The sequence below is a fragment of the Anabrus simplex genome, chromosome 3 (assembly GCF_040414725.1).
Source record: "Anabrus simplex isolate iqAnaSimp1 chromosome 3, ASM4041472v1, whole genome shotgun sequence".
NCBI lineage: Eukaryota > Metazoa > Arthropoda > Insecta > Orthoptera > Tettigoniidae > Anabrus > Anabrus simplex.
Genome location: NC_090267.1, coordinates 428,457,448 through 428,471,108, shown reverse-complemented (window position 1 = coordinate 428,471,108; position 13,661 = coordinate 428,457,448). Strand labels below are relative to the sequence as shown.

Genomic DNA, 13,661 nt, shown 5'->3' with positions numbered 1-13,661 from the left:
ATACCCATTTTGCACCTAGAATGTTTCTAAGTTTTAAATCACACAAAAATGAACACACACATTAAAAAAAATGAGTAAAATATTTAAAGTCTTGTGGAGTGTGTCTCAGTTTGGTTTGTAAGAAATGATAATAAAGGACTTGAAAACCCTAAAGTTTATCTAGGTAACGTGAATTTGAATTACTTATTAACTTTGAAATAAATTTATCACAGAATGTGAACTTCTTTGATATGACGAGAAAATTATGGAATACTTTTCACACGAAGCACTGATAACATCACTGTACTGGATTAACTGTTTGGTAAAAGTCAGTCATTTTGTAGTTACTCACTCAGAACAGAAATAAATGTTGAAGTTGAATACTCTGCGTCTGGAACATTCCGCGGAGTGCGGAAGAAGACTCGAACTCGGCGATGTACCGTGAAGAGACCACGTCGACGTCCCTCGATGGGTACCATAGATGAAGGAATGATGTTCGATGTAGCAGGATGTAATATTTCGCCAAGGTTTTTGTCACTCTTGGAGGTGATATTAGCACACTGAAAGTTCATTTGGCACTATTTAATTCAGTAATCACGGAGATTATTACCACTCACTGTCGTGATACACAGTTCTGTTTTAACTCTAATTTTACGATATTAAATTAATATTTACAGTCCTTGTGACACAAAACACATTTCATAATCGTCACTGATTACGTCTGAAATTATGATAGCGAAGTAATAAGCACAGTTCAAACACTTGAAAACGTAATTTGCAATAGTTTTTTTCACAGTCTCTGAACAATTGTTGTTGGCAGATTAAGGTGATTTTATAGTCACGTTTATATAACACTAGTCTGAGTTATTTAATATAACTATAAAAAGTTCTTAATGTTCCCTGAGTTTATTGTAGTGTTGATCGAAAGATCGAGAAAGTTCACTGGGAAAAATAACAAAGTCTTGTCCTGTTATGGAGCAAATGTTAAGAAAATAAGGTTACACACAGTTCACTGTTATACTGTCTTAAAGGAATATGTCCTAGAATGGTTAAAATTGTCGTAAATTATGATTTCCGTTTTGCCACACACGATAATTTAAGATATCGTCATAGTCCACAATTACACGAAATTAGTAAAGTGTACCAGTCTGTAAACTATCAGTAACTTGATTTCTCACTCCGAATTATAGTCTTATTCAGTCAATAATTTCACAAATGTTATATTACGGAAACGTCTAGAATTTTACCGTCATCGTGGCGTATTGGAACTTCACGTACGGTACTAGTTCAACGACGTTCGATCATGGCCATAACCACGTCCTCGCGAATCGCGACGGAGCATACTTTCTCACTTACAAGACTGCACTGACAGACTGTACTCGCCACACAGGCCAGACTGCTCTCTCCCTGGCCTTGGCCCAGTGGCATATATATACACGCCAGTTGGGCGGCGCTATGAATCAGCTGACGGAGGGGTGTTCATTCTTCCCAAACTTTAAATAGTTATATTTGGAAAACTACTGGATGGATTGACTTGAAATTTGCAGGGCATTACTTCTGTAATGTTAGCTATAGTTTAGTGTTGGTCTCATTTTAATCGGTCCAGGCGTTAAAAAATGAAAAAACGTCTAGAAATATCTGTAGGGGAAGTAAGCAGTAAACGGCAGTGATGTCACTTGACCTTGCTTGACTTGCTCGTGAAGTGTGGTAGGTACTAGAACATTCTTTCACACCGCTGCTCACGTATCGGAATGGAATTGTACGCTGGAAATAAAGTTTTTAATTTATATGTGCCAGGACCTAGGCCTTCCTGGTACACTTTTTCCCTGTACCCATGATTTCTACATATTTAAACAATCTTATTTTTTGAGGTTGAAATTGGATACAATTCTAAGAGTTTATCAAGAATCACCGACATCTGGTGTCAAATTCGAATATCTATGTTAAATGTCAACACTATGTCCAACAGTTTTATGAGATGTTGCTAAGTGCATTGTTGGGCAGCAAATATGCGGGGACGTCGTATTCATATGATGAGGTTCAGTAAACTTTTTACAGATACAAAGCTCTTTCTCACTATATCCATGCTGAAAAACATGTTAGCCACTATTCTTTTTTTTCTATTGGCTTTACGTCGCACCGACACAGATATGTCTTATGGCGACGATGGGACAGGAAAGGGCTAGGACTGGGAAGGAAGCGGCCGTGGCCTTAATTAAGGTACAGCCCCAGCATTTGCCTGGTGTGAAAATGGGAAACCACGGAAAACCATCTTCAGGGCTGCCGACAGTGGGGTTCGAACCTACTATCTCCCGAATACTGGACAGCCACTATTCTAAACACTACTTAACATTAAGGTATAAACATATGGTCAAGTTTTGGGGTTAAAGGGCTTTTATCCTGGCCCCATGATTTCTACGTACCTCAAAAATTATATTTGTTGAGGTTGAAATTGGATACAGTTCTTGGAGTTTATGAAGAATCATCGACATTCTGGTGTCAGGCTCGGGTATCTAATGTTAAATGCCAACATTATGTCCAGCGGTTTTATGATATAATTCTATGTGCATTGTTGGGCCACAAATATGCGGAGACGTCGTGTTCATTAGAATAAGAGGTTTAGTAACCTGTTTACAGATACATAGCTCATTCTCAGCCTGTATCAATGCTGAAAAACATGCTAGTTTATATTAAACTTCCTTTTGAGGTTTATGTTTCTGTGTGCGACATATTGAAATCAATGAAAGTGAATTGTGGGTGCTCCCCTTTTCATACTTGTGTTCCCTCAGGTAAATTTAAAAAATTGAGAAAGAAGATAAGTAAGGTGGGTATTAGATTAACCGATAGAGTGTGCCTGTTAGATAGGTTGTGTACATGGTGTGTGTGTGTGTGTGTTACGTGTGGACGGGAAATGTCCTCGAGCATAGTTGGCAGCGTGTTGCACATTGTTGCGTGTACGTTGTGTGTGTCGCGTTAAGAAAGAGAGGTGGTGGGGTGGAGGAAGCAACATGTGGAGGGGGTTGTTTAGGTTGGGGAAGTATGGAGGGTGATGTGGTGAAAGTGTGTGGCGTGACAAAGTATTATGCATAATCTGAAAGACAGATCTGTTTTTCGGGATATTCATGTTTTTGAAAAATTCAATGAGAAAGTCGTTGGTCTTTATAGCTATTGTTGAGAGTGAAGGAGAATTTCCTGTTGTATATGTTTATCAGGAACTCAAGGGAGACTTCATTAGTTAGTCGGAACATAGAAAAAATGATGAACTCTTCTCAGAAGAACTCTTAAGGTTTCACTTTACTTTTTCCTGCCTGCTGGCTCTTCAGAAATGTGTGCGCGTGTGTTTTGTATTCAGGAATCATTCAAGGCGAATATTTTCGCATTGCAAGATGTGTGGTTAAGGTTATTTTTAATATGTATAATTTTTGCTTTCTCAACGATTCATTTGTTTCTATATTCGTCCCTGTTTTTATCTCCTTGTAAGATGTGTATTGTTTAATGTAACGCCTTATGTAATATAAATGTCTACATGCTAGCCTATTTCCCATATTTTGGCTGAAGATGACGCCAAACAGCGTCGAAACTAGTTCCAAGTGCAAATATATGTTATAAATAAACTATAACATTTTTGTATTGAAAAGGTGGACCCTTTTAAGTTTTCCTATCTTCCATTCTCAGTTCAATACGGACAAAAATGAAATTCTTAGATTTAAAAGTGACAAAATGACAAGTCGCCGTTCTTCCATACGCTAGTCGTCAATGGTGAGTAATATATGTTTATTATTATTATAATTTCTTCTTGTTTCGTTGACAAAAGTCCTTACTTGGTGACTTCACTATAGTTTCATTTGGTACATGCGTTTACGTAGTTATTTTATAGGCCTAGTATTATATGTAGTAACGAAGACAGAGTCGCACTCCATATCAGTATCAGCTGTTAGTGTTTACGTTGTATAAGCATGTCTCAGCTGCTCCCGGTTCACCAGCGCGCTCGCAACGTTACGTGCCATAGCTTGAAACTAAAGCTCACTCACCGTACTTTCCCAAAGTTGTCCGATTATTTTCTTACAGCGCTATGTGGCGAAACATGAAACTATTGCTCCCTCAGGAGCTAGACTCTTGTTAACTTTGACTAGAGATAAAGTTAAGTTCATTTACCAAATTTACAGGAAATCATCTGCCGCTCTAACAATAAAAAGCGAATCCTTGCACCCCCACTCCCATAAGCAGGCTACATTTTACAGCTTGGTTCACAGGGCCATGAACATTCCTCTTTCTAATGCTAATTGAGAAAAAGAACTATGTTTCATCAAAGAATTAGCCATGATGAATGGTTTTAAACCTGATATGATCACCAGAATCATAGGTAAAATTAGGTCAAAGAATATGACTACATTAGTTCCCGAAAAAAACAAAATTCAAAAAAACAAATTTTGCTATTTTTACTTTTACCAACCCAGCTATTCACAATGTCACTAAACCATTAAAAAAGCACAATATTAACATTGCATACCGGACCCGCAACACCAACCGTAATATTTTTTTCAATTCCAACTCCGTTAATACAATTTACGACAGATTCTCAAACTCGAGAATATATAGACTCAGATGCACACAGTGCAATTTTTCTTATATTGGGCAAACTGGCCGTAGCTTTAGAATAAGGTATTTAGAACATTATAATGCCTTGAAACACAAAAAGCATTCCGCCATGAATATTCATATGAGGGACATGGGGCATAATTTCAGTACTATCGATCAAGACATGCAAATACTCAAATACATAAATAAAAGCAGTCTAATGACCGGGTATGAAAATGCTTAAATTTCCTTGGACCAGTACTTAAATAAAAATAGTAATTTAAATTACGTCTCGGACATTAATAGCCCCATAATTGAGCAAATCCCCAATCTAATTGCTAACTTTGGAATCAATGCTAAAAATTTCATGAAGAGTTTCCATTATAAACATGCTTCCAATCTTCCTGTAGTAACAACAGCAACAGTAGCCACACATACAACGCCTCCTAGCATTGCATCCCCTCCAATGGCCGACAACTCGCGTAACGTCCCGCATTCCTTCCCCTTCCCGCTATCTTCCCCGCCTCTACGATTGCATTCGTACAACACACGTAGCAGCAAGTCAGTGACCATCAAACCTCCGTAACAACCAAAGGACTAATCTCCCCTCAATTAACACACGGGTAAGCGCCTTCAATTATTTCCTTACAGTAGTACAGCCTTTAAATTCCAACAACTGACACACATACTGTTCTTCCTTTCTCTTCTTTTTTACAGGATACACCCGATTTATGTTTTTTCACCTACGAGATCAGTAGTTCTCCATTTGAAGCCCAATATTAACACACTACTACATAAATAATGTTTGAAACACAACGCGAGGGAGTCCCATAAGGTTATTTACGCTGATCCAGGCGACGTTTTATCTATCAGTGCAGTTCGTTTTTCAACCAATATCTGTGACTTTAGCATTCCTCATCATGTTTATTTTATGAAATAACATCATAGCTCATTACAAGAGCTCACCCTTATGTGAATAACTGTTTTTAATCATGAACAGTAATGCCATTGAGCGAAGATTATTATGGTCATTGATTTATACGAACAATTAATCACTACATATTATAGTAACATTTTCAAGTCATTCATTCCACTTACATTTTAAGCAATTTTAAAGATCAGTTATTGTTTTAATAGACATAATATAATCTTATTGATTATTTTTAAATTGTTAAAATTCGTATTTTATCAATGTAATATTAGACGTTTCTTCGTTATATATACCGGGATCAGGGCCCTGACCCACCATGGATTATCTTTAGCTGATGATGCTCACTAAGATTGAGCGAAACATGTCCTACTTGTAATTTCTATTAATGGTTTTATCCTAAATACAAAGGACTATTGTGTATTGGAAAGGTGGTTTTATTAATATAATAACTTCTTATTCTGAAATCCAATACGGTTTTATAATGAGATTCATAACTTGTAATAAAATAGCTAGGTTATGATGAAGAAAGTACACAATGCCTAAAAATGTTGACCAGTTTGTCTGAAGTACAATTTACTTCACTCAAAGTATGGTAGAAATAATCCACTGAAGTAATTTATTCTACCAATAATACATGAACCAAAGTCAGAATATACAGAATATGTCTAGTTGCGCCAGAATATGTTTAGTTGCATATCTTAGTTCTCATGCATGTATCTATTATTCAAAGTATCATCAAATATCACTATATTAATCTGTATTTATCTGTAAAACATACTAAATCAAAAAAGACTGTGGTTATAAAAAAAAAAAAAAAAGATACAGAAATTATGCTTCGCACATTTGTAAAATCTCTCTTGATAACAAGGCACTTTACATCATCTTTTTGTTTTTTTCAAATGGAGATAGACTTTATTCTAGTTCTGTTTTTGCGCATATATACAGTATATGTCTTCATAACTAATATTTTTTAATAGGAACTCATAATATATTGTAAACAATTCAAGAAAAATGAGATAATGCAGGGAAAGATAATTAAACCACACTGAATACTTAGGTCTTAATTAAAATTAAGTACAAATAAGACTGCCTATATTTCAGTTCATCTGACTCAATTTGCAGCTGATATCATTCAGAGCAGATCCTGAGAGATAGTACACGGTTTACCCCCAGCACTTTTCTCAACAAACATTATTTGATACCTTAGGAACGGTCCAACAGTCAGTTGGAGATATTTAGTTCTGCCAAACAGAGCTACATTGTGGAAAAGTTTGTGAGAGAATAAAATGGATTAGCAGCCTTTCTCACAGGCTTTTTGATATTAATACTGTATTATCTATCGTCATAAAGCAAATAAACATTGCAATAAAATGGCAAGGTGTTTGGCTTTTTTTTTTTTTTTCCCCAGAGACAAAATACCTTCCTACAAATTTCATTAAGTATGGAAAAAAAAAATATATATATATATTCTTTACAAACGTGTCATAGTGGGTAATTTCTAGCATCCAGCCGGCCAAAAATAATGTTTTCAACCCTTGTCTTTGGTGCGCATTTTCTGTGAGTTGTGTTTATAAGACACTTGGGTACAGTAATTAAGTATTGCAATGTCGCACTGTCTGATTATCTAATCTCACCGAAGGCCTAAAGTGGCTCTTCTCCGTTAGGGCATCATATTCTGGCGAGGTGAGCGCGCAGTTATTATTATGTGAGGGCTCAGTAAAGAAGTCAGAACTAAATATTTCTTTGGCTTGCAATGTGATTATATTAGATGAAGGTATGTATTTTTTAATATTATGTAGCATTTTCTGAAAATTACCATATTGTTGTCCAAAATATGCACTTAAAATTCTGGTACAAGGTGTCCAAGCGCTATCTAATTATACAAATTTGAGCCGACTTTCAAAATGGATTGCCTTTGATTTCCGCAATGAAAGTCTTTTGAATGAGTTATCTATACTTTAATGTGATTTTTTGCTCTGACCAGGCGCGACCATGAGAGTAATTAATATTTTTCAGAAGCCATGTACTCTGTAACCCGGAGATCAGTTTTCGAGCTGCTGAGGAACAGCAGGGAATATAAGCGGAACGATGATATTGCGAATGTTGTAATTGAACATTTAGGCTTTGAGGATTGTTCCGAAAATGTATCTAAGTCAATAAGGAAATCACCGAGCTCGATAGCTGTAGTCGCTTAAGTGCGGCCAGTAGCCAGTATTCGGGAGATAGTAGGTTCGAACCCCACTGTCGGCAACCCTGAAAATGGTTTTCCGTGGTTTCCCATTTTCACACCAGGCAAATGCTGGGGCTGTACCTTAATTAAGGCCACAGCCGCTTCCTTCCCACTCCTAGCCCTTCCCTGTCCCATAGTCGCCATAAGACCTATCTGTGTTGGAGCGACGTAAAGCAAAAAGAAATCTGTCAGTATTTTGTGTGCTAAAATTCAATCACGCTGGACAAAATATAGTAGACAAAGGGAAAATGAAATGAAGTGTTTTATGGCTTTTAGTGCCGTGATATCGCAGAACGGGTTCGGCTCGCCAGGTGCAGGTCTTTCTATTTGACACCCGTAGGCGACCTGCGCGTCGTGATGAGGATGAAATGATGATGAAGACAACACATACACCCAGCCCCCGTGCCTTAGCAATTAACCAATTAAGGTTAAAATCCCCGACCCGGCCGGGAATCGAACCCGGGACCCTCTGAACCGAAGGCCAGTACGCTGACTGTTCAGCCAACGAGTCAGACAAAGGGACAAATTGCTGAAGTACAATAAAAGTTGGTTCGAGCAAAGAATGAGCCTTGCAGAAGGACGTGCATCACACCTATGTCAGGATGATCCTGCCATTAGCCTACTATAGCTCATTCCATGTTAAGAAAACAGTATAGCTCTTATGACAACAGGGTTGCCATATCGAACGGCTCCGCTCAACGCCATCACGGGAAAACGGCGGCACATACATTTGTGAAATTCAGTATGTAAGTTCAAGACGAACGGCTGAATAAACTAAGCTACAATTACTTTTATGAACTGAAGGGGACGTGAGGTTTACAGGGGCCACTTTTGGTTTGTACAGAATCAGAGGTAAACTACGGCACATAAGAAACCTCAGCACTGAAATATAAGGCAAATTGCAGGAGAAAATAGAAAAATAATTTTATGGACTTGAGGGGCGGGTGATGTATTTAATTGTATTTAATAAATTTATCCAGAAAATAAAAGCTAGAAAACAGGCGCAGTAAATAAATACTGCATGTGACTACAAAAGATCACAGTATTAATGTTAAAGAAATAAATCAATCACACATTTAGGCTTATCGCATAACTCTCATTCAACACAATACATTTACGCACTGATTTAAAGCCTAAAATACACACGCAATAAATAAATACTGCAGATGACTTCACTACAGAAGTTCAGGGAGGAAACGCATCTATTGGTTGATATCCGAAGCAGAGTGCTGGCAATACCAATGATGGAAACCGCTAGAAGATTCTTCAGAAAGGCTTCCACTTCTGCGGACATTACAATTGTACTTGCAAAGATACAAATCTTACTACATGCCTGTAACTTTGAACAAACTCTTGGGTCATGGCACTGTATTATACCTATTGGACACCTTTCCAAGGAAGCCCAGGAGACCAGGAATAAAGATAATAGGAAACCATCCAGAAAGACACAAATACTGACCTTTTCCATAGGCTGGTTGTATCATTGGACCCTTATATTACCAGCTTAGGGAAATCAAGGAGGAGTAAGTTGATCTCGCTTTCTCGAGAAGTGCTCAACTTACTCTCCGAGCCTCCTGTACCTTGTTCCTCTGAAGGAGATAATGAAAGTGACGATAGCGATTCTGATGTAACTGCATCTAATGAATAGATTGTTAGGCAAGTACATGTATTCCTTCATCTGTTTTTAAACATTCTAAACAGCATGTCCCATTATTAACATCTATTTAATTTCTTAAAGCTATAACGAAAAATGATTAAAATTACAAAGATTACCAATTCTATTCCTGGCGTAGTAGTTTGTTCTTCGTACTTGATTGACCACACACATAATTATCTCCAATAATAGCAGTTACATACTAAGTTTTATGTAAATCGGTCCATTAGTTTCCGAGATACGATTTCTGGCCAGCTAGATTCCTGAAATTACGCACTGTGCATGTATTAAAAACATGAAACAAACCGAATCTAATTTTCTTCTATATGACTAGACTACTCTAGATCTGATTGTTCCCTCAATTAATTATATCACAAACAAGTGATTGTAATTATGGCTGTTCCATCAGTTTACTATATATTACAAACAAGAGTTGTTATAAGCAGAATATTTCAGTTCCAACTTTTCCCTCAATTGTATAACAAACAAGAGTGATTAAAAGCAAACTAATTGTGAATACATATTCGCTCAATTATACAAACAAGCAAGATGCCAACCTACCCATCTTTTCTTACATTTGTTCATAGCTTTTTATTACATCCAGACAGTTAGGCATGATCCCCTTAACATCTTGGTAATTAGTCCAGTGGAAGTCCAAATTTCATATCATTAATGTGTACAGTAATTTTCAAACAATTTATTTGTAATGATTTTAACAAAATGTCTATCATATGTAAGCAGTCATCTTCCTGTATCTCATCAACAGACTTGTCCAAAAGTGCGACTGTCCCTGAGTAGCTCACTCCATGACGATCAAGATGGTCCACAACATGAATCTTGTAAGTGAATGTGGAGGATTTCCCAGGAGCAGCAAGCATCTAGAAATACATTACACAATAAATAACCAAAACGTAAGTACAGATTATGGAATTAGGTAAAATAATAGTAGAGTGCAGAAAGAAGTCATACCACAATATGAAAATCGTAATATTATAGAGCAGGAATTCCCACCGAATGGAAGAATACCTCAGCCCAGTAGAATTGTAGGAACTGTTCCTCAGTTTGGGGAAGGTAGAGAATTGCTGTTCCCAACAGATTCCTGAAATAAAGCTTAGGTACTTTTTTATTTTATGAAATACTTCCTCAGGCAGAGGCTGCCTTGCGACAAAGTATATGTTCTCACTTAGTTTACAAAAGGAGTATATTTATTACCCCACCTATTTCAATACGGAACAAAATGAGAGTGATGGTTTGTAAAGTATACTTTTACATTTCTTTTTAGAAGAGAAATAGGTATACTTTAAAAAATTTGAAGGTAACCTAACTGTAATGATTTCTTAGAATTATCAGTGAACCCCGTAAGGCTATGATGGCAATCTCTCGTAACATTGTTACTAGCAGAGACATCTGTTTTCAGAAATTAGCATTAAGAACGGAAATTGCTCTTCTAGCTCCAATCATCAGACCCACTATGTCGATTTCCACTAGCTGGTATTTTCCCTGTAGTAAGGAATGGCTTTCTAAGTAAATATTCCTCTTCTCGAGGTTAACATCTGAGGGCTGCGACTTATGGCTTTCAAAGCGAATTGTGGGATCGATGATGTAACCTCTATTCTTATTCTTTAAAGCAATGATGTAGATCTTTCTGTGGCTTCCGTTGTCCGCTAAGCCATGAACCTCTTCAAATACCAGGAAACCATGGTCTTTCAGCATTATCGCAATTAACGAGCGGATGTTATGATGACGCGTATTCTTTAAAAGTTCACCATGAGGACAAGATCCTAGAACATGCACAAGAGTTTCAATCTCCTTGAGGCAGTGCCTACAAAGGGAATCGTTCTGAGATCTTCCTGGTACCGATCTGACTGCTGAAATGTTTGCTGTCATCTTAACTGCTTCACGCCATTCACTACATAAGCCTTGATGGTAACAAATCCAGGAGTTGGCAAGAGTATATCTATATATATAAAATAAGAGTTTACCTGTATTTTGCTTAGAATTTGAAAAGAATGGTATTTTTGTATTGACCATGTCACTCGAATGTCCTTGATGGAACCAGCAAAAGCTCGCAGAGAGCAGTCCTTCAGAATGTGCAGGATGGTTTGCACTTCAGCACCACAGTCACAAGCTGGAGTCTTTTCAGCCCCACTGATGCAGAGCAGAAGCACTTCTTCCAACTCCGCAGCATATCCTGTTGAGTGTGGTCCAGGTGGAGCGAGGAAGGTTGAACCCAGGGAACTTTGTAGATGGATCCCTGATATTGACAATGCCATGAGGGTGTGATTGAGAACATTCAAGTTTCCATATTTCATTAGGCTTGAAATGTGAATTAACTAATTCCTTTGCTGTCTTCCAGGCAGGTTTCCTTGACTTGAGTCTTATTACGGCATTTTCATCTGTATCCTGATGTAATGGTAGGTAACTGTTCTTTGCTATCCTGGTACACAGTCTAACAATGGCGCTTTGCCGTCTGGTGTGAGGAGGCTGAATATTGCTCAGTAATGGTAACCAATGAATAGGCGTAGAGCGCAATGTACTCATTTTGTGATGCAGTTGGACATCAACCAGACTAGTGTGGGAGCTATTGAGCCATACAGAGGAGCAATATTTAGCTGGTGAATATACTATTGCTAGAGCAGTTGTTCGTAGTGTACATGCATCTGCACCCCATGAAGTACCAGCTAGCCTGCCCAGCAAGTTGTTTAACTTTAAAGTACCCTACACGTGTCCGTTGGGTGGTGCTAATAGAGCAATAACAACAGGATGCCGCCGTACTGCCCTACAGGGCCTCACGGTTATGACAATCGAGAAATCAACTTAGCAATAAGACATGCAATAAAGTGCTGTTATCATCAATCTCCTTCCGTACAATGTGTCTGAAAGTTTGGTGATATACATTAAAAATTTACTGGGTTTCTTTACCACATGGAACAGCATAAAATGATTTAAAATAATTTTTGAGAATAAACAAAGAGAAACTGGTGACTTATCTGTTGCTCTTGAAGGAACACAGAAGTTGTAGTTGAGCAGTGCCTTACTATACTGATGTCTTATAACAAATACCGTATTTATGCAAATAATCCCCGCACCCTAACTTTAGGAAGGCTCGTTTTGAAAAAAATGCCAACATTGAATCAAATAAAACTTGCACCTCAATTTCGTGCCTCATTGTTTTTTTACAAAATATGCGGGTATTATTTGCGTAAATACGGTAAAAACACCCTGTACTAGATTTAAACATTACTTAGCACTTGAAAACGTGTTTGAAGATCCTTCATGATGAGATAATCCAGTAGTTTTTTCCAAGTTTTGGCAAAAAAAAAAAAAAAAAAAAAAAAAAAATGATGTGAGTACGAAAGGAAATATATTACTCATAAACTTAATGTAACTGCTTACTGACAGACATCTTTATACACAAGATCAAGGAATAAATATATATATGTTTAGAATTACACGTATCATCCACTAGGTTGTGTGGCGAAGTCCAACATATTCGGACTAATTCCCCGACATTCATAGGAAATGTATAAAACATCTCAATGTATATTGTGTTAAAATTTGGATTGAATCATGACAATGTTTCCCTAAAACCAGTCTAAAAGTGAATACATGGCTGAAACCCATTTAAAAATTGGCACATTTTACGTATGATTTGGTTTTAAATGGTCCACCTCTTCAATACAAATACATATGACTTTACAAATAAAAAGTCTTATATGATTTATGACATGCAACACATGTGAATACAACTATATCTTAGTGTCAGGCACATGCTCATTTTTTATTTTGGACTAGTTACGACCTTTTTGGTCATCATATGCCATCACAGTCATCGGTACATAAAAACATTAAAACTTTACAAAAGAAAATATTTATAAAATCCTATCAATACAAGTCAAGTCATCTGTTAGATGAAGCAAAGTCTATACATGTTTCAGCCTAATCTCAAGGCCATCTTCAGTAGTAAAACAATGATTACATAATATACAAACAAATTAAAAATCGTAATGATGTGAAATGACAGTGATCATGATTAGTGAGTTAAAAACACATTGAGGTACAAAGTCCTCTCGTCTAATAGATCTTGCCGACTTAAATAAAAACACTATGCTGAGGAGTGTAGTGAGACCATCAATACTACGAATAAAACGTGTATAACATCTGTAATGAGAAAAAAGGAATATATGAGTGGATGAAGAACAAGTTAAAAATGATGTACGAAAAGAAAACTCATATGACTTACTTGTAACTAAAAGTTGTCGTCTCGAATGGAGATGACCTTGTCGGTC

General features: G+C 37.0%; 1 protein-coding gene across 15 annotated transcripts in view; it reads right to left on the bottom strand.

Moving 5' to 3' along the window:
• Window positions 1–6,090: 6,090 nt before the first annotated feature.
• The window catches only part of LOC136866457 (nuclear pore complex protein Nup98-Nup96), a 274,665-nt gene continuing 267,094 nt past the window's right edge, over window positions 6,091–13,661 (bottom strand). For all 15 annotated transcript variants that reach the window (XM_067143423.2, XM_067143430.2, XM_067143432.2 and 12 more), the window contains one exon: window positions 6,091–10,250. In XM_067143423.2, the coding sequence (XP_066999524.2) occupies window positions 10,011–10,250 (240 nt within the window). In that variant the 3' untranslated portion in view covers window positions 6,091–10,010. The remainder of the gene's footprint in view (window positions 10,251–13,661) is intronic.